This window comes from Phodopus roborovskii, unplaced genomic scaffold (genome assembly GCF_943737965.1).
Source record: "Phodopus roborovskii unplaced genomic scaffold, PHOROB, whole genome shotgun sequence".
Taxonomy (NCBI): domain Eukaryota; kingdom Metazoa; phylum Chordata; class Mammalia; order Rodentia; family Cricetidae; genus Phodopus; species Phodopus roborovskii.
In genome coordinates this window covers 3,735,944-3,755,402 of record NW_026125264.1, presented here as the reverse complement: position 1 = coordinate 3,755,402, position 19,459 = coordinate 3,735,944, and the positions used below count along the sequence as shown (strand labels likewise).

The window sequence follows — 19,459 nt, the reverse complement described above, 5'->3', positions numbered from 1 at the left end:
CTGCATTCTCAGCACTTAAAATAATAGTGACCTCCACTTACTAAGATGTTCTGGCTCTACAACCCAGCTCATTGTCAGAATCTGTGTAGCCCCAGGCAACTTACTCTCCTATATGTCTTAGCTTCCTCGTCTATTAGTTAATAAAATCTACTTCTGAGGGTTATGTGTTCACAGCTGACTCACTGCCAGGCCTCTGCCACCTGCCAGATGTTCTGAGCATACCACATAGGCCATCACACTGTACCCCACATCTGAGGACATTGACCCTTATTTTACAGGAAGGGAAACTGAGGCTTAAGAGCGCTCATCTAGGTTAGGGCTCAGACCATCTGCTTCTGCAGCTTGTGCTTCTAGCTACCCTAAGTAGTGCCCTCCTCTGCTCCTGCAATCAGACCGGCTGCTGCTCTAGAGATAGACTAAAGAAACAGAAGGGCTAGGCATGGGGTCCTCCCCTAACCCATCGTGGATAGGCATGGGGTCCTCCCCTAACCCATCGTGGATAGGCATGGGGTCCTCCCCAACCCATCGTGGACTTTCGTTCACAGCTGCGAAAGGCCAAGGGACTCAAACCTCAGAGTGGGCAATTAGAGGGCTCTAGCCCCACATTGCTGCACTCCATACACGAGTTGCTATACTCTGTGATAACCTAGAAAGCTCAAATAGGAACTTAGTTGTGAGGAACAGAGCCACAAACAGAGCCAGAGCTGCTTGAGCCTCAAGGTCATTCAACTGGCACTCATTTAGCACCTACTGTGTAACAGGCACTCACTGAGAACCTGCTTATACCAGGCATTGCTATCGCAGAAGCAGCCCTCAGTGACAGTGACATACACAACAGTCTCTTCCCTACATCGTGGAAAGCTTGTCAGTGTTTGCTGAGTGACAGGTATACAGACTGTGAGTTGATCTCTAGGACAATTACAAGATAATTTCTCTCTCCCTCTCCCTCCCCCCTTCGTGTGTGTGTGTGTGTGTGTGTGTGTGTGTGTGTGTGTGTGTGTGTGTAACATAGGTTTCTGAATGGGTGTAAAGGTGCCTGTGTATGTGGAGGGCATGTCATCCTCATGTTATTCCTTGAGAGGCATCCACCTTGGTTTTTTTTTTTTTTTTTTTTTTTTTTTTTTGAAACAGGGTCTCTCACAGAATCTGGAGCTGACTAATTAGACTCGGTTGGTTGACCAGCAAGCTCCAGGGATCCTCCTTGACCCACCTGACACCACTAGGATTATAAGCTTGCACCATGTATGTCCCGCTTTCTATCCTGGTTCTAGGATTACCCAGATCCCCATGCTTGTGCAACAGGCACTTTACTAACCAAGGGGTTTCCATGATCCTTTTGTTTGTTTGTTTTGTTTTTTTAAGACAGGGTTTCTCTGTGTAGCTTTGTAGATCAGGCTGGCCTTGTACTCAGATCCACCTGCCTCTGCTTCCTGAGCACTGGGATTACAGGCGAGTGCCACCACTGCCTGGCTCATGATCCATTTTTTTTTTTCAGTTTCTTCTTACACAGTTTTGCATATTTGACACACGGGCCGGATGGGCCAGGCCAGTTGTTTCTCCAACAGTTTCCCCTCTGGGCAGCTCTGTGATGATTCTGTACTGGCAGCGATCGGAAAGCTGAGCTGTGGGGCGATAACATGGGAGAAGCCAGCTGGTGGTTCCCAGCATAGTAACCCTGCAAGTCCCCAGGAAGAGAAATCCTGTCTACCTTGCTGGTTCTGAAAATCACCAGGCCTCTCACCAGGGCCACCAATCTAACTTCTGTTGAGTAGCTAACAGCAGTATGCCCTGGTGGTCCAGTTTAGTTTTGCAGAGATGGAAGAGGTTGGATATGGTACATGCAGCCTGTTCTGGCCTGTACCCTGCACCCCACCAGAAGGCCAGGCAGGGGCACTGTTGAGCAAAAGCCAAACCTTCTGCATCCAGGGCCATCTCTATCTGTTAGAGACAGTCACAGATATCAGTGCACACCAACAATGTCCCAGGAGCACACAGGGACCCAAACAATCCTTTTCTTTCTTGTCATATGAGATGCAGGAGGAACGGTCTGCAACCAGGGTCCATCCTGTAGGTAAAGTGATCTCAAGCCACTGTTCCCTGATTGCAAAAGCCCTTACTGACCTGCTCCATGGCAGCTGGAAGGGATGGAGAGTAGAAAGGGAGAGGTTGGGTTAGGCCCAAGGCAGCCAGCACTGCCCCTGTCCTCAACTGGCAACTTTTCTACCTCTGTTAAAGTCAGGTGGGCAGTGACCTTAGCATGGAACTAGGAAGGCTTCTCAAGATCTTGTAGAGAAGTCTGTGGAGCTCACTATGTGGAGGCTTGAAGATGCACGACACCAAGGTTAAGCCTTTGGATTCTGTTGGATGTGTAACATCTAGATGTCCTCTCCTGATGCTGAGAAGGAATTAGTGGCCTAAAAGCCACTAAGCCTGTTCTCTCTGGGAGCCTCCAAGCCGGGAGCTATCTCCCGAGTCTGGATGGTGCAATCTGCCCCCCAGGCAGGAATGTGCTGGCCCTCAGAGCCAGCCTCCAGCAGTGGCAACTGCCTCCCATATGTGGCACTCAAAGGGGGCAAGCGGGCGCCCAGATGTTGTTCATTTCCCCTTGGTCATCAGTGACATGCATCCCTCATTGCCAGGAAGATATCTGAGATGTGCTGACTAGCCTTCTCTTTGCAGCTCCTCTTTTGGAATTCTGAATTCTTCCCAAGGTCAGAGCAGAGACCAGGTCCTGCGCGGGTCCTCCCTAGACTTACTTATCTTGGAGCAGGGACCATGATCTTTCTCTGCCTGCACAAATCCCCACCACCTTCTCATCCTGGGAGTCCTGAGGACGGCTGTATTAAATCTGTAGTCCACCATGACAAACCATGTTCTCATGCAAGGCATACTTCACTGGGCACACCCCAATGATGAAGAAACTCTGCCCCAAAAATGTTGGCATTGAAATAATCAGTTCTGCGCTGATTGTCAGAAGAATTGCAGCCACAGATTGGTGGAGTCAGGGTAGGTGGTAAAGTCTCAGCTACACAACGATGTCACAAATATCCTCTTATCTATCAACACTGCCCAGCAACTCCATGAATATCTGAGTCGAACTCACAGGATTCCTGCTTTATGGATGGAAACTGGAGCACAGAAAAGTCAGAACGATAGTTCATGGTAACGCAGGTAAGAGGGGAGGGTCAGAGCCAGGATTTGAACCTATAATAGTCATACCTTCAACCTGCTCTCCACTAATGGATTTTAAAGTGTGACTTCATGACTACAAGCAAGGACCCATCAGCCATGCAGGTTGCAGGTCCTGCCAGCCCTCCCAAAATATAATGCTGATGGGAGGCTGGCCCACCAAACTTCAGAGCAGTGTGTGTACACCCAAAGGATGGATCCTGCTTGGCCCAGTGTGTTCCATATATGTGGAAGACTCAGGGAAGTTCCTCAAGAATTTAAGGCCATCCTGAGCAACATGGCAAAACCCCTTAGCTTAAAATCAAAACTGACAAGAGACCCTCTTCTTCACACTGTCACTGAGTGGGGAAACCCAAGCAAAGTGAGACCTGGAGCTTCCCATCATCCTTGGCACCAAGATGGGCATAGAAGCATGAGGGTCTGCATTTGGCTCGCAGGAGGATAACTTCAGGCAACCCCAGCCGTTGTGAGAATGCAAACCAATGCCACTGGCAGATGCTCTAGATTTTTCCAGAAGTCCAAATTCCAGCTTTTTATGTGGAATCCCTTGAATTTATAAATCCTGGCCATCTGTCTAAATTATTCCTTAAAAAAAAAAGTGTGGGGCTGTACATTTGGTAACCACCAAGGGAATTTAATGTCAGGTACACTATGTTTGCTGAGATGAATCTATCTGGAACAGCATGACATTGGCAAGGTCCCAGGTGTTCACACGAACCCCTGGGGCAAAGGTGGATGATGTATGCCATGTGGAGGTGACCTTAAATCCACTCGGAGGTTCCAAGTGGTCCCCTATTTGGGGGCATTATTGGCTCCTGTTAGATGAAGTGTTGGGTCCCAATCTCAGGACACAGGTGGCTCTGACCCTGGGATCTTTGTCATTCCTTGCCTCTGGAGGAAAGAACAAATCTGCCCTTAACCCAAGACCGAAGCTGCCTGATGAGCTCTTTACTCAGTGGCGGCAGAAAGCCACGTCCCTATTCCTTGCTATCTACCATCTAGTCTTTCCCATGTCCCTGCCCTACATAAGACAAGGGGCTACATGGTGCTTCACAGTTCCATTGAGGATCATCAGTGAAAGGACAGGATAGACACACTTCAGCATGTAGATGAGCTGTGTATGGGGTAGTCAGCTGATTTGCTGTTATGACCCCTTAAGGTTTTGGGGCTGGAAGTTGCCACCTCAAGTCTTCAAGTGGGGAGACCAAGGCATCAGTGATTAAGGGACTTGTTTAAAGTCATTGATCAGTCAGAGGAGCCAGGATTCCCACCTGCTCACCTGCACACATCTTTAGAGACTTTAGATTTTTGAAGACAGAAATCATAGCATCCTCTTCAACCTGGTAATGTCTGCAGTTCCTCAGATGCTGGCTGTGTGCTGGGCTCTGAGCTCACTGCAGGCTCTGCTGCTCTCCATCATGGCAGCCCTGCAAGATAAGCATCATCACACCATTTTATGCCTAGAAAATCTGGGGCTCAGGGTGGTAATGAATCTTGCCCTAGTTCACACAGTGCTCCCCCAAGCATGTAACCATCGAATCTCTGGAATCCCCCAACAAAAGAAAAGAATCTCAAAGATTCAACAACTGTGGTGGCTTGAAAGAAAACAGTCCCCAAAGGAAGTAGCACTATTATTAGGAGGTGTGGCCTTGTTGGAGGAAGTGTGTCACTGTAGAGGCGGGCTGTAGGTTTCATATATGCTCAAGCCATACCCAGTAAGACAGACCACTTCCTGTTGCCCCTGAGTCAAGATATAAGAACTCTCAGAGCCTTCTGTAGCATAGTTGTCTACCTGCATGCTGCCTTGCTTCCTACCATGGTGGTAATGGACTAAACCTCTGAACTGTAAGAGAGCCATCTCAATTAAATGTTTTCCTTTATAAGTGTTGCCATGGTCATGATTTCTCTTCGCAGCAATAGAAACCCTAACTAAGACAGCAGACATTTATTGAATGAGTGTCTGGATTGTTCATCACCAGGGGGGTACATTCAAAGTTAGCTTATACGAGAGTCACCTTATAAAATACCAAGCCAAAAGTGGTCACCATGCTCTGTAGAGTGCATTCCCTAGGTACCCGAGAAAGACAGGTGACTCAGGTATCATTCAGGTCTCTCCAGCTGCTGGCACAAGGCAGAGCTATACCTGTGGGGCCAACTGGCATTTCCACTGCTGGAAGCTGATCTCAACTGTAGAAGATGTTCCTCAGGAGAATCACATGGGTGTCGATTCTGATGCTCTAAGTAAGCTCATGAGGTTGCAATTAGAGCTCAAATGTGCTCATTTATAAACACGTGGATGATCTGGGTTAGGGTAGGGATTCAGGCCAGGAGCCACCTGACATGGGGAAGAACCCGGGGTTTCGTCAGAGTGCTGTGGCCCCCTGACCTACAGGAGCATGGCTGCCCACCAGGGTCTGTTTCCTATCTAGAGAGCCTGGTCTTTGCTGATTGCAGGCTGACAGGGGAGGTTAGCCTGAGTGGAAAAGCTCCTTTCTTTGCAGCCATGAGGGAGCCAAGCCCCGGGAGGGCCTGGAAGGTCCTCAGAAGCTTTGCTGCCTTCTGGAGCTAGTGAGGTTCCTGGCTGCCGCTTCCCTTCCTGCATCTCATTGTTTATTTCTTTTTCTCCCTCTGCTTCTGTATTAGTCAGAAATCATTCGGTTGCAAGTGACAGAAAAGCTAACTCAAAGTGGCTTGAGAAATGAGGAGAGTGTACAGGCCTCTGGGGCAGACCAGGTGGGATGGAGGCTCCTTTGAAACTCAGTTGTACTCCGGGCCCTGCTCCATGTTCTTCTTTCTTGCAAGGTTCTTGGTTTGTGCAGCATTCCCCAGCCTCCGCCATCCACAGCTTCTCAGGTTCAGACAGCAGAAAGGAAAACATACATGAAAAAGCATACCCTATACCACACCAACAATACACATCACATACCACACCACACACACACTACATGCCACCCCACACAAATAACACATAGTGCATACCACATACACACACACACACACACCACATACCATACCACACACACCACATACCACACACACCACATACCACACACACACACCACTCCAACCACACACAAAACAGTACATACCCCTACTGACTTAAGAAAAACATCCTAAGACTAGTTTCTACTGAAACCCATGCCTGTTTCTGGTCCTGCAGTGACTAAAGTCAGAGGCACATGGCAATCTAAAGTGTAGACAGCTCCACATGCACCTCAGAATCAGCCTGAGCTGAGGTCTAGCCTTTGCCAGAAAATATGCCAATGTCTGCCAGTGGCTGCTTTACCTTGGGGAAGACCTGTGTACTATCCTACCTGTCACTGTCTTTAGCTACAGAGCATGGTCCCGACCACCATTTCTCACCTAAAGTCACTTTCCAAAGCTATGTCTAACTAGCTCAGGGGAGCCAGACCAGAGCCAGAACCAGAAAGCACATGCCTGGTGGCCAGCTCCTTTGCTCTGGGAGACGAGACTGTAGTAAGGAAGACACCATGAAATGCCCATTGTGTTCATTTTAGATTTGTACCAAAACTAACCACTTCCTGCGTCTCACTGGGACTCTGTTACAGGAAAGTTTAAGAACCAATATGTTTAGATCTTTCTGGAGAAGCACTGTCCAAACTCAGTAGTCATATCTTTTCATTTATAAAGTGAGCGTTCAGGTTCCTACACCCACAACCTTGAGGGGGCCCCATTGTTCTTTCTAATGATAAAGATGTGATAAAGGCCAACCATGAAAATTCAAAAGATGTCGTTACAACCTTGAAGAAATAGAGGGCACTGTAACCAATTGCTAAGTCAAGGATGCATCCAGAAACTGGACCACAGCCTTTACCTTTGAAGATGGGAGGCTCACGCGATTCTCTCTCTCTCTCTCTCTCTCTCTCTCTCTCTCACACACACACACACACACACACACACACACACACACACACACACACACACACTCATCATGTGCCTACATGACCCTCAAAGTCAGGGGACGACGGTTCCTAAAGTACTCTTCAGTCATTATCCTCCAAAGGGTGTTGTGGCTCCAGTAGGGGGTTTCTGTAGTATTGAGGAAGGCCCTGCCCCTTCTAGTTTCAGAGTCACCGGTTAAACTACAAGTGTCAGACTGAGTGATCTGTAAGATCTTTGACATTGGGGACAGTTTTGCTCTGCCCAGGTCTCGGGCACATTTGTCTTCTGCTTCAGCACTATTTTTGTGGTGCCTGCCACTCCTGCTATGTTGAGTCCTATGGAAGCCAAGTCAAGTGGCTCAGTCTGTGCTTGTCACAGACAAGCCCTGCAGCCGCACTCTGGGAGGACAGCAGGAGGTCTCTGCCTCCTGATTCTGAACTGCCCTGGGCATGTTATTTTCCCTCCCTGGATTTCCTTGGCTGCAGAATAGCAACACCCCCACATCAGGGTATCTTGGTCTACAAACTCAGTGATTAAGATCATTGGCCAGTCTTTTAGGGGACCCTGGTTCAATCACAGACCCATGGCAGGCTCACGACGATCTGCTAACTCCAGTCCCAGGGAACCTGATGCCCTTTCCTGACTTCAGTGGGCACAAAGTATACAAGTGGTGCACAAACATATATGCAGGCAAAATGCTGATACACACAAAATAACCTTTAAGAAAAAAAATGTAGTCTCCCCCTTCTCTGGTATGCCAGAGAAGCTAAATTTGTTTTTCTTTAAATGGATTTTTGTGGTGAACTGTTTCAAGTCTATACTAAAAAAAATAAAAGCTAATGTAATAAATATTCCAGTATGTATATGTATGTTTATGTTATAGGCACACATGTGCATGAACGTGTGGAGGCCAGAGGTCAATACTGGATGTCTACTTCAGTCAGTCTTCCCTTGTTTGTTTGTTTGTTTGTTTGTTTGTTTGCTTTGATCAGGGTCTCTTGCTGAACCCAGAGCTCTCTAATTTGGCTAGACTGGCTAGTCAGCTCCAGGAAATTCCCCTGCCTATGTGTCCCTGGCACTGGGATTACAGCCACACTCTACACTAACTGGCTGTAGTTTATGTGGGTGCTGGAGGTCAAAACTCAGGTCCTCATGCTTTCTTGGCAAGTACCTTACTGACTGAGCCATCTTCCCACCCACCCACCCTCATCAGCCATTTTGACCAAATCTTCCCATGTCCACATTTGCATCAAATTTTAGGAAGTCAGACATGATAAATATGAATGAGGTCCCAAGTCTTCTTTCCCAACCCTTCTCCCACCTCTGTCCCAGAAGTGCCCCCAGACTGAATGAAGTGTGTGTGCACCCTTATATGTCTATCATTCTTCAGATACCTCACACATAAGCAATGCTACAAATATGGTTCTGCTGTTGAACTTGATACAGATGGTGACTTCTACATGACTCATCACACAACTTGCTTTCTTCTCAGCGTTGGCTTTGAGCTGCATCCACAATGGTAACCGACTCTGCCTCAGCCGTTTATCATGGCCTCGTTGTGTGTGTGTGGTGTGTGACTATGGCATATGACTATACCACCACGTATTTATCTGTTCTTCCCAAAGCGGGTTCCCTTTTGTGACTGTGTGCTATTAAGCCTCTCTGGCAGGGTCTCCTGGCACAGATATGCAAGACTTTCTTAGTTTTGTGGTTTCCCAAGTGAGTCTGTGACTGGCAGTGACACAATACCTGGCAGATTCTTGAGCCTTACCCTAGACCTCCTGTAATGATTTGGATCTGAAATAGCTCCCCCAGTTTGGGGGTTTGAATGCTGTCCCATAGCCCTAGAAACTCTTTTGAGAGACTAAAACTGTTAGGAGGCAGGGGCTGCCTGGGAGATGTCTGTCACTAAAGGCAGCGTTTGAAAATTTTCCCCAGTCCAAGCTCTTCTCCCTCTCTGTGCTCCCTGACCTACTGTGATGTGAACAGCCCCTCCATATGCTCTCACAGCCATGAGCTACCCTGCTCCACCGTGATTTCTCCACCATCAGGGATGAAACTGCTCTAAAACTCTAGGCTCAGATAAACCTCTGCTCTCTTACAGTTGTCCCTGTAGTTTTGTGGGATGCAGGAACAGTTCCCTAAACCATCCTTGGGGCTTGAGAAGTCCCCTTAATCGCAACTCCGATGAAACCGGACCCTGGATTTTAACACAGAAAAGCAGTTCAGGACAATCTAGCGTCAAGTAGAGGTGGAGTCCATTGAAAATAGGAAAGTGCTTAGGGAAAGATAGGACACACCCAAGTGCACTGCAAGGTAGGGTGCTTCTAAAAGAAGAATCACACTGAAGTGTCCTAATGGCAGCAAGGTAAAGGACTTTAGGGGCTTCTGAAAATTCATAAAATTGCTTTCTCTCTCTCTCATTTGTGCATGTGTGATGCACATCCATTCAGGGGCAAAAGAGAACATTGGGTATCTTCCCCCTATTACCTTCCATTTTGTCTTTACGAAACAGGGTCCCTCACTGAACCTGGAGCTCATCATTAGCTAGGCTGTCTGCCCATCAGGCTCCTGGGATCCACCTGTCTCCACCTATCAATGCTGGAGTTACTTGGCTGGTCCTGGCTTCTATGTGGGTACTAATGATTTGAATTGAGGTTCTCTTGCTTTGCTACTGTCATCAATAGTAATATTGGCTGTTAGACAAACTGCAATGGCTATTGCACCTGTCCCTTAAGCCATATCCCTAGTCCCTGCTAAATGGGTTCATAAGGTACCTGTTCCTCCCCTATGGCTAGTCCCTTTTTTGATCATTGAGATTCTGGGGTGTCTCTAGAGTGCCTTAGGTGCAATTACAGTCTGACAAAGTAAAACCACGAGCCACTGGAGCTGCTCAGGGAAGTCCTAGAAAATCTCAGCTTTCCAGCTAGAAGGAGAGAAGGCCTGGAGTAGATGCCAGTGATTATATGGAGATTGATGCTCCTCGGCCGGTGAGTCTGCAGCCAGACTGCAGAGCGAGAGGTTTCCTTCCCTTCTCGGGTCCCCATATTTTCTCTCTCCTGCCTCAACATCAACAAGGAAGTAACCAGTCACATAGCTATTCTGGAGGGAGAGGTCAGGTCCCAAACTACTGTGAGAAGGCATGTCTTCAGACATACTGGATGCTGTTAGATTGTTCTCCAGGACTTACACTGGCAGGAGGAGACGTTTCCTTTCATTCCTGTCTGTCTTTGGTGTCATCCAACGTGAGCAGGTGTTGCTGAGTGAGTGGAGGAACCCAGCTCCATCTGGGTCTGGTGGTGTGGCTCTCTCTAGTTTGGGGCCTTCTCATGGCTTTACATCTTTTCTTGGCTGTCAGCTGCCTGCAACTTTGGAAACCGCACATCTTTACTCTTCTGTCCCACTTCTGCATGTCCTTTTCCGGGAGCACCCACACCGGGAGCACTGGCACTCTTGCCCGGTACCCAGGGTGTGTCACAGGACACACATCTGCTACAGTGTGACCCTGGGAGGGCCACCCACATCAGTCAGCTCCTCGGGTATAAGCAACAGAAATAGGGTGATGAAGTGGATGGTTTCTGGGTTGGGAGATAGGAGAGAGTGACAGGAACCCAGCAAGTCTTGGGCAGAGACCATGGACGTTCCCACATGTCCCTCTCTGTGTACTGAGATACCTTCCAGGCTTTGTGAGGACTGCCCTCTGCTGACAGGAGGAGGGGCGGCCCCTAGTTTCCACTCTATGGAGGTCCTGGCACCTCACACACAAGACATGCCTCGGAGGGAAGATACACGCTGATGGGACAGAAGGGCTGGGTGCTGGAGAGCCAAGGATGTCCTCTTCTGAGCCCCCATGGGCTCAGGTCAGCCAGGGTGGGGAGCCAGTTTACTCAATGCCCCGGTTTAACGACGTGTAAAAACAGAGCAAATCAATGCCTTCTGGGCAGCTTCCGTGTCCTTTCTTAGTGACTGCTGTACAAATTCTAACTCTTCCCACCACCTGTCCCCAGTAGTCTCCACTGTTCCCTCTCTTCTAGGCACCTGCCTCTACAAGACACAACCAGACCCTATGGCCTGGCTCCTCTGTGGGTTGCCTCGCTGCAAGCTCCTCATGCTTGCAATGAAATCTGATGGACTTCCTGCTGCCACTCTCTGCCCCACTTTTCCAGGCTCCTCTCCTCAGAGAGGTGCAAGAAAAGACGGTTGCAGGGCTGGGGCATGAAGACTAATGCCCCACTAATGCAAAGATCTCCCTTCGAGCCTTGGCATGGAGCATCTGACTCCGCCCCAGAGTGCTGCTCACCTGCTCTCAGCCTTGCAGCCGTGTCCCTCCTTCGTCCCGTCCACCACCTGAACCCAGTGGTGGCAGGAACTTTAGTGATGGTGACAGTGGGGACCGGAGTATTGCTCAGAAACTTAGAAATAAGGTGATAATAAGACGATGTCTCACCCATCCCTTGTGTGCAACACACACACACAGAGGGAGAGAGGGAGAGAGAGAGAGTACTGCTTTGGTAAAGAGTAAACGTGCTATAGTAGAGAAGTACAGGTAGTAGTATCTGAGCAAAGTAGACGTTGATTGCTGTCATATCAGCAGTCTATAAATGCCTACTTCTATGTCTAATTGGCCAGACTTTGATCACATGATCACCAGTAGGCAGGTAGTTAGGGATGCTTGGAAATGTAGTCTTCTATTGTATTCAGCTAATAGCCCAATGAGTCCATCTAAGTAGCTCACATGTGTGATTTGACTGTCTTTCCCCCACCTGGTCTGGCTGCAGCAGGCACTGGTCTGGGGGGCAACTGCACGGGCTGTGTCATATGCTCTGAGGAGAATGGCTGTTCCACCTGCCAGCAGAGGCTCTTCCTGTTCATCCGCCGGGAAGGTATCCGCCAGTATGGCAAGTGTGTGCACGACTGTCCCCTCGGCTTCTTTGGAATCCGCGGCCAGGAGGCCAACAGGTGCAAGAGTATGTGTCTCCTCCCATGTTGTAATCAAGCTACCCTGTATCCTACCCTCTCCCCAAACATACCCTGGGAGGAAGCAGAAGCATGCCCAAGCCCAAGCTTGCTGGTTTTAGCCAGTTCTGCAGCACTGGGCCAGGTAGTCTCCTCCCTGATCCCATCAGCTCTAAGAGGACAGCAGCGGGTCTCCACTCAGACATGGCAGGGAACCTCCACTTCCCTCTAGGTTCTGCATGGCCTCCTGCAGGTGGCTTGCCTCCTTTGGGTCTAGCTCCTGTAGGAAAAGTAGGCCTGACCTTTCCTCCATTTTCCCTGTGACTCAGGACAAATCATCACTGATCTCTGAGTCCTGTGGGTAAAGGGTGGGGGCGCTTCACTCCTGGCCCAGATTGGCTACGTGATGTCTAGTGTATCACTCACTTCCCCTACTCAACCTCAGCTTAGATGAAAAAGGCAGGCCTCCTCATATGCAGCCCAGCTCATCAATTTCCAAGTCTTTGCTGCTGAGAAGATACTGAATCCAGACCCCAGTGACCCCAGTGACCTACACAGAGGCCTCCCACCTCAGGCAGACCCATGACTGATGGTGTCCATGGCTCTGTTGCAGAATGTGGGGCCACATGCGAGAGCTGTTTCAGCCAGGACTTCTGTATCCGGTGCAAACGGCGGTTTCATCTATACAAAGGGAAGTGCCTGCCCACCTGTCCTCCAGGCACCTTGACCCACCAGAGTACCCAGGAATGCCAGGGTGAGTAAGACCCTGGCCACCTGCTCTGGCCTGGGAAGAGGTCGGGAGACCTGGAAACAGTCAATGAAATGTTATGGGGTGATGGGCAGCACAGCCCCATGCTGGCATACAGAAAAATCTTCTGGGATCTAATCCACTGTAACCATCAGGATCCTGGATTCTGTACCACCAACTGTTGTCACCAACGGTGTTCTCACCAGGAGGGCAACAAGGGACAATGTTAACCATGGCTTCTCAGTAAGTCACTTCATCTGTGCCCCAGGGCATCTCTGAAGATTTTAAAGAAGTAACTACATAAGGAAAGGGCAGATTCCAAGCACCTGCATAAAAGCCAGGCACAGTGGGTGCTCTCTGTAACCCCACCCCTGAGAGAAACTGATGGACCATTAAGGGTGGGAGACAGAAGGGACTTGCAGTTCTGCTAGGTGCAGAATCTTTGAGAGGAATTCTGAAGTAGGTCCACCCCATCAATCACTCCCTACATCTTTCTTCTTTGGTGTGGCCCTCTGGGTATATCTCTGAGCCTGCACTCCTATCTGTGGCCAGAAAATATAAGACAGCAATCTGCAAAATGTCTATGCTGCTCGAGGCCTTTCTGTGGCTCCTATTAGCCTCTGGCAGAGCCCTGGACAATCAGATTCCCATCTGGGACCTCTTCCAACATCTTCCTTCTCTTCCAGGCTGGGCCTGCCTATCATAGGTCAGCATCTTGGGGACTTTGTGGGGTTTCCATTCACTGGAAGCACCTCCTACCTCTCCTTCCCACCCCACTGGATACTTGGTACCACAGAGTCCTCCAAGAAGGCTTCCTGGACCTAAGGGTGTGGCCCATTCCTCATCTGGGCTCCCATAGCTTCTGTGCCCTCCAGAACTACACAAAGCGCCCCTGCCTTCTTGGTGCAGTAACCCCACACAGTGTGTTCTGGGAGGCAGGCAGGTGCATTCTGGGAGGCAGGCAGGTGTCTCTTATGTGCAGTTACCCTTCTGTACCTGCAGCTCTGGGTCTCACAATAGATGCTCAGTCTTGACTTGTCAGGTGGTGGGTGACCGCATAGCTACCTGTTCCCACCCTGCTGTGTACTCCTGTTCCTGCTCCAGGCCTCAGCACCTAAGACTGCAAGGTGGGATACTCACTGTCCACTGAGCTGGGTGCTGCCTCATACTCAGCAATTGATGGAATGGCTCTGAAATTCCCTCTTTTGAGAACTTTCTGTCCATCACCTCATCATCTCTCACAACAGTACTGGGTGGCTTTGACCTTCTCCAGTTGACCAAAGTCTTATGGTCAAGTTCAAAGCTGGAACACTGATCCTGAGGACCTTTTGGCAGCCAGCTACCTCTGTGTCTGTTACTGAACCTTTCTGAATTCCAGCCACTTGACCTCTCAGATCCTGCTGGCCAGTGAAGCTTAATTCAGCTTTGTTACCTCCTCTGTGAAGCCTTCTGCTTTGCTGGCAGGAGCCCACTCTGGCTCCTAGCACAGCCTTCATAGAGCTCTTTGCAGGCTCCTGCACATAGAAGTCTCTGTATTCTCTGTTGCCGGCAGTAGACTGAGTCCCTTGCAGGTAGAGATCCTATTCCTTGAATCCAAGGCACATACTACCAACTGACTCGCCTGTCTGTCTCTCCCTTTGCCCATAGAGGAGTGTGAGCCAAGCCCATGGGGCGGCTGGAGTCCCTGCATACACAATGGGAAGACCTGTGGCTCAGGCTGGGGCCTGGAGACCCGGGTGCGGGAGGCTGGCCCAGCCAAGCAGGAGGAGACAGCCAAATGCCGAGTGTTATCTGAGTCAAGGAAATGTCCTATAAAGAGGCTCTGCCCAGGAGGTGAGTACTAAGTCTACAGGGCTGCACTGGGAAGAAAAAGTTGGTGATTTCTAGTGTCCAGGGATATAGAGCCTTCTTCCCACGGATTGCATTTGCGTGGTCACCTGAAAGACCCCTGCCTGCCAGCCCTTCCTGTGAGCTAAGCATCACCCTGTGGGGTACTTACACAGAAGGGTCCCAGATACAGTAGGAGGACGGATTTGCAGTACCCAGACCCCCATGCCATAAGGCTTTTGGAAAGGTCTGCTGTTTCTAGTAGAGTTCCTGGGAAGTGGGGACTGTGGGTACAGGGCGTCGCAGTGTCCATACTGTAATACAAAAGAGAAGTGAAGTGATGCTGAGAAACACAGGTCCCAGGAATGCAGAGCTAAGGTTGCCATAGTGATTTGAATGGAACACTCTAAAATCCTAGGCACATATGAGCAGAGATGATGCTGTCAACTATGCAACAGTAGAATGGGGGGCTATGCCTATACCACCCCACTAAATACCGCAAGAACCCCTTCCACTGGGGCAGGTAAGACCGCAGATTTCTAGTGGAGACACTAAGAACCCCTATAGAGGGGGTTGTGACAAAGCAATGTTAAGCACAAGGACATGGTGTATAAAATTCTCAATAGTCACTGGATCATTTGATCTGCACAATGCCTATGACGAAGGCATAGTTATTTATCCCATCTTAAGAGATCGAGGCCCACAGAGCTTGAGTCCCCGGCCTCAGGGTCACATTGCCAGGAGTAGGTGGACCTAGAGGCCCAACATTGATCAGTGGGGAAAGAAGAATCTTAGTCATAGCCAACAGTAAAAGTCCTGGAGCCAGGACACAGGACACACAGTTGGGACACTCTGTGGTGATTGCTGAGAGGGGCATATGCGTAGTGCATGAGTTCGCGCAAGCCTGCAAGGCCTCCTCATATACACCTCAGCCCAGGGGCCTTTTCCACTCCGCTTTTCTGAGCTCCTGTCACGTCACATCATAGCACTGACACCTCTAGGGGAAAGCCCTGTTCCTCCTGCACTTGTGTGTAGTGAGTCTCTGGAGGTCAAGGCTGTCTCTAGTGCTGGAACAGGGCCCGGAGTTGACTGCATGGGATGAGTAGGTGCGTGGGTGGAGGGACGAGAGGTGGGTGGGTGGGTGAGTGGCTAGGTGGGTAGCTGTGTGAGTGAGAAGATGAATGCGAGGGTGAGAAGTTGAGTGGGTGGGTAAGTAGAGAGTTAGATAACTGGGTAGATGGGTGGGTGGCTGCATGGGTGGGAGGGCACAAGGGAGAGAGGGTCGGTGGATGGGTAAGTTCTGCGTGCGAGCGCATGGCTGGGTGAGTGGGAGGGTGCGCGGGTGAGTGGGAGGGTGCGCCGGTGAGTGGGAGGGTGCACGGGTGAGTGGGAGGGTGCGCGGGTGAGTGGGAGGGTGCGCCGGTGAGTGGGAGGGTGCGCGGGTGAATGGGAGGGTGCGCGGGTGAGTGGGAGGGTGCGCCGGTGAGTGGGAGGGTGCGCCGGTGAGTGGGAGGGTGCGCGGGTGAGTGGGAGGGTGCGCGGGTGAGTGGGAGGGTGCGCGGGTGAGTGGGAGGGTGCGCGGGTGAGTGGGAGGGTGCGCCGGTGAGTGGGAGGGTGAATGGAAGTGTACATAGGCAGCAGCCTAGCTGGCATAGGGGAAGGACATGGACAAAGACCAATCATCCCTCCCAATCCCAGCCCTCAAAGCTGACAAGGACCTCCCAGGTAATATTCTCATATGTCCCCAGATGCCATCCTCACCTGTGACCTGCACAGTGTCTCCAAGGATTTAGATTTGGTGGGGAGACCCAAAAGTAGCAGCCTGGTCTATAGGGTGATGCTGAGTATGCCCTGCAAAGGGAGATGCTGAGGCCCTGACTCTGTGAGGGCAGTTAACTCTGGAGGAATAGTTCTTTCCCTATCTGCTGTGTGTCCTTGGAAAGCAGTGCCCTGAATAGTGTCATCGATTCCAAGGATGCACATTTTCCCAGGAAACCGCCGTGAAACAAAGAGCATATGAAAATGGCTTGGGTGGGGAGACATGTTATAAACTGGAAATTTAGGGTTGGCCTGGCTCTCAGACACACCTCAGTCTATCCTCGTGTCATCAGAGGAGTGCCCCTAGCTGGGATGAATACCCCAGGGAGCCTGCAGATCCTAAGTGTGGAGCACAGGGAAATGCAGACAGGGGATATTCAGCTCTCCTAAAGATAGCATGCTGGGATCTCGGCCACTCCCTCTGCCATCTGGCCACTGGTCACCCAGCCAGCCTCAGCCCAGATGAGCTTCTCTGAAGGGAGGCCAGAACTGGCTCCAAGAGCTCCAGGCCACTGAGCAAGTTAATCCTCTGGCTAGCCTTTGGTCACCTTATCTGAGAAAAGAGACTAATCCAGTGCTCACATTAGACATATGCCGTATTATTTCAGGGTTAGTGGGACACACTGCGGTCTAGCTGAGACCTGGGTCTAGGATTTGCAGCCGTCTGTACTGAGGGAGCTGCTGAGGCCAACCTCTTCCCCTGCCTGTCAAATGGGATAGAAATGATAGCTTTCGCTTCCATTGTATGGACTTACTCTCCATACTCTCTGGGTCTCTCTGGGTCCTCCTGCCAGCACAAATCTCAGGGTTTCGGACCGAGGGGCCGCAAGTGAGGGCAGAGTCTGCTGGAAGTAGCTGGGGAATTGACAGGGATTCGTGCAGAAGAGACTTTGTCTCCAGCAGGAAGCCTTATTAACAAGGAGGTAGATGGCACATGTGTGGAGAGGCATGGGGACACCACCCTTAAGGCCATCCTAGGTCCTGACAGGTGCTAATCCAAGTGGTCCTTCAGTCTACACAGGCTGTTACCTCACTCCACCTCCATCTACCCACTCCCTCCTCAAGTCAGTGTCCTCTGGGCCCCCTAGGAATCACCGAGGAGGACCGTCCCAAATAATCCCACCTGCAGCCCCACATTAAAACAGGGTGATTTTGAGTCCAGCGTTCTGAACCTTCTGGGAGTACTTGGGGTTCCCTCATCTCTAAGGACCTCCCTGGACCTGTGTTCTCTTACAGAGAGAAACCCCAGGCAGAAGAGCAGGAAGGATCGACGCCAGCGCAAGGACAGGAAGTTGGCTCGCAGGCCGCAGTAGCCTGGCTCACAGCAACCATCTCCAGCTCCATCATGTGGCCGCTGCCCTTGGCTTGGTGCACTTCTGCCGTGGTCCCCTCCCTTCTCCCCCTGCCCTGCTCTTTGTCCTCATCCCTCTCTCCGTCTTACCTTTCTACTCTCCACTGTACTTAGCTGTCTCCCTTTTCCTCTCTCCCCTCACCCCCTTCTTTACTTCCTTGTTTCATCTTTGGACCTTTCCCTCTCTCCATGTACCTTTTTTTTTTTTTTTTTTTTTTTTTTTTCCATTTCCTCCTGCTTTATTTTTTGCTCTTCACTGTCTGCCCCAAGCTCTATACATAGACACACATGGAGATTGAGCCTAAGTCCTCCGTGTGGCTCTCTACACCTCAAAGCAAACAGAGTTTTCCCAGATCTGTGACCCTGTCCTGCCCCCCCCACTTTTACAGAGTTACAATTTAGGAGGAATAGGATGGATGTACCTTAGCTAGTCCTGGGAGCCCAGCTTCTAGCCAGAGAGACCCTGAAACCTAAGTTGTGAGCCCTTCACCAGGTCTAGTCCCTCAAGGCCATTTCTGCAACACTCAGCTGTTGCCTCTGATGAGGTCCCTGGGGATGGGTTCCAGGATCTCCTGCGGCCCAGCCAGCACCCCTTGTCCAGGATGGTGATGTAGGAGTCACTAGGGGCCTTTTGGCTAGACAGTGACCTCAGTCCCACCAACACATCCCTTTGGAAGTGCCTGCAACACACCCTCAGTGACCCCCTCTGGTCTCCCTCTCATAGTGCCCATGACTTTCCCAGTTGACGCAACCCCCCCACAAGGCTTTTGGGGACCCATGCACAGAATCAGGTGGGACGGTTATTCCTGAGGGAATAAGTCTCTCATGTCAAAAGCTATTGAAGCTAAATGGAGCCTAGAGCTGGCCCCACCCGCTCTGTTCACCCCACTGCTGGCCCCGCCCACTCTGTTCACCCCACGGCTGGCCCCGCCCACTCTGTTCACCCCACGGCTATCTGCCTGCCCATCATACCCATAGAGAAACCTACAGCTGAGGAAGCAAAGGCCTTCACTGAGCACACTGCATCTGTGAAGAACCCTGGGGGTGTTTGGGGAAGCAGTAGGGAAAATTGCTGGGTCAGCAGCTGGGATTGCTTCCCACTTTCCCACCTCCCATGTGGACACCCTGAGTGTTTTCTTTCACCGGGATTCCCCCAATTCCAGGCAGGAAGGACCCTGGGAGGAGCCATCAGGTAGGCCAAGCTGATTGGCAGGTCTGTCCTTACCCCTGCCATTGGCCTAGAAGCTGCCATCATTGCTGGGGAGGAGTCTGGGCATTAAAGCCCAAGGATAGCTGGAGAAGGATGCAGTCTGGGCAAGAGAGACATTCCATATGATGTAATGTCACCCCCTCAGGTGTGACCCTCACACTCACCCTACACTTGTCAGGAGGTAGTCCTCAACACCACTCCAGATGCTGTAGCTGCCTTCCTCCCAGGTGTCCCACTCAGAACAGCTGGACCCTCTGATTGCCAGCCCAGGCTCTCTGCTTCTCTGTGGAGGTTCACACCCCTGAAATGATTTCCTATTTTGAGAACCCAGCTATTTTTTTTTAAGGAAAGAGAAAAAGAAAGAAACTCATGAGGGCTTATTGGGCATCAGATAGTGTAAAATGGACATGCCCAGAAGTTCACAGTAGCAGAATCTAAACTTCCTGGAGCAGCTTTC

The 19,459-nt window shown here is 50.5% G+C and overlaps 1 protein-coding gene across 1 annotated transcript in view; it reads left to right on the top strand.

Annotated features, from left to right (window-relative positions):
* The window catches only part of Rspo4 (R-spondin 4), a 33,092-nt gene extending 15,297 nt beyond the window's left edge, over positions 1-17,795 (top strand). The window contains exons 2-5 of the mRNA XM_051194218.1: positions 11,871-12,059; positions 12,662-12,802; positions 14,444-14,629; positions 17,678-17,795. Of these exons, the coding sequence (XP_051050175.1) occupies positions 11,871-12,059; positions 12,662-12,802; positions 14,444-14,629; positions 17,678-17,754 (593 nt within the window). The 3' untranslated portion in view covers positions 17,755-17,795. The remainder of the gene's footprint in view (positions 1-11,870; positions 12,060-12,661; positions 12,803-14,443; positions 14,630-17,677) is intronic.
* The last annotated feature ends 1,664 nt before the right edge of the window (positions 17,796-19,459 follow it).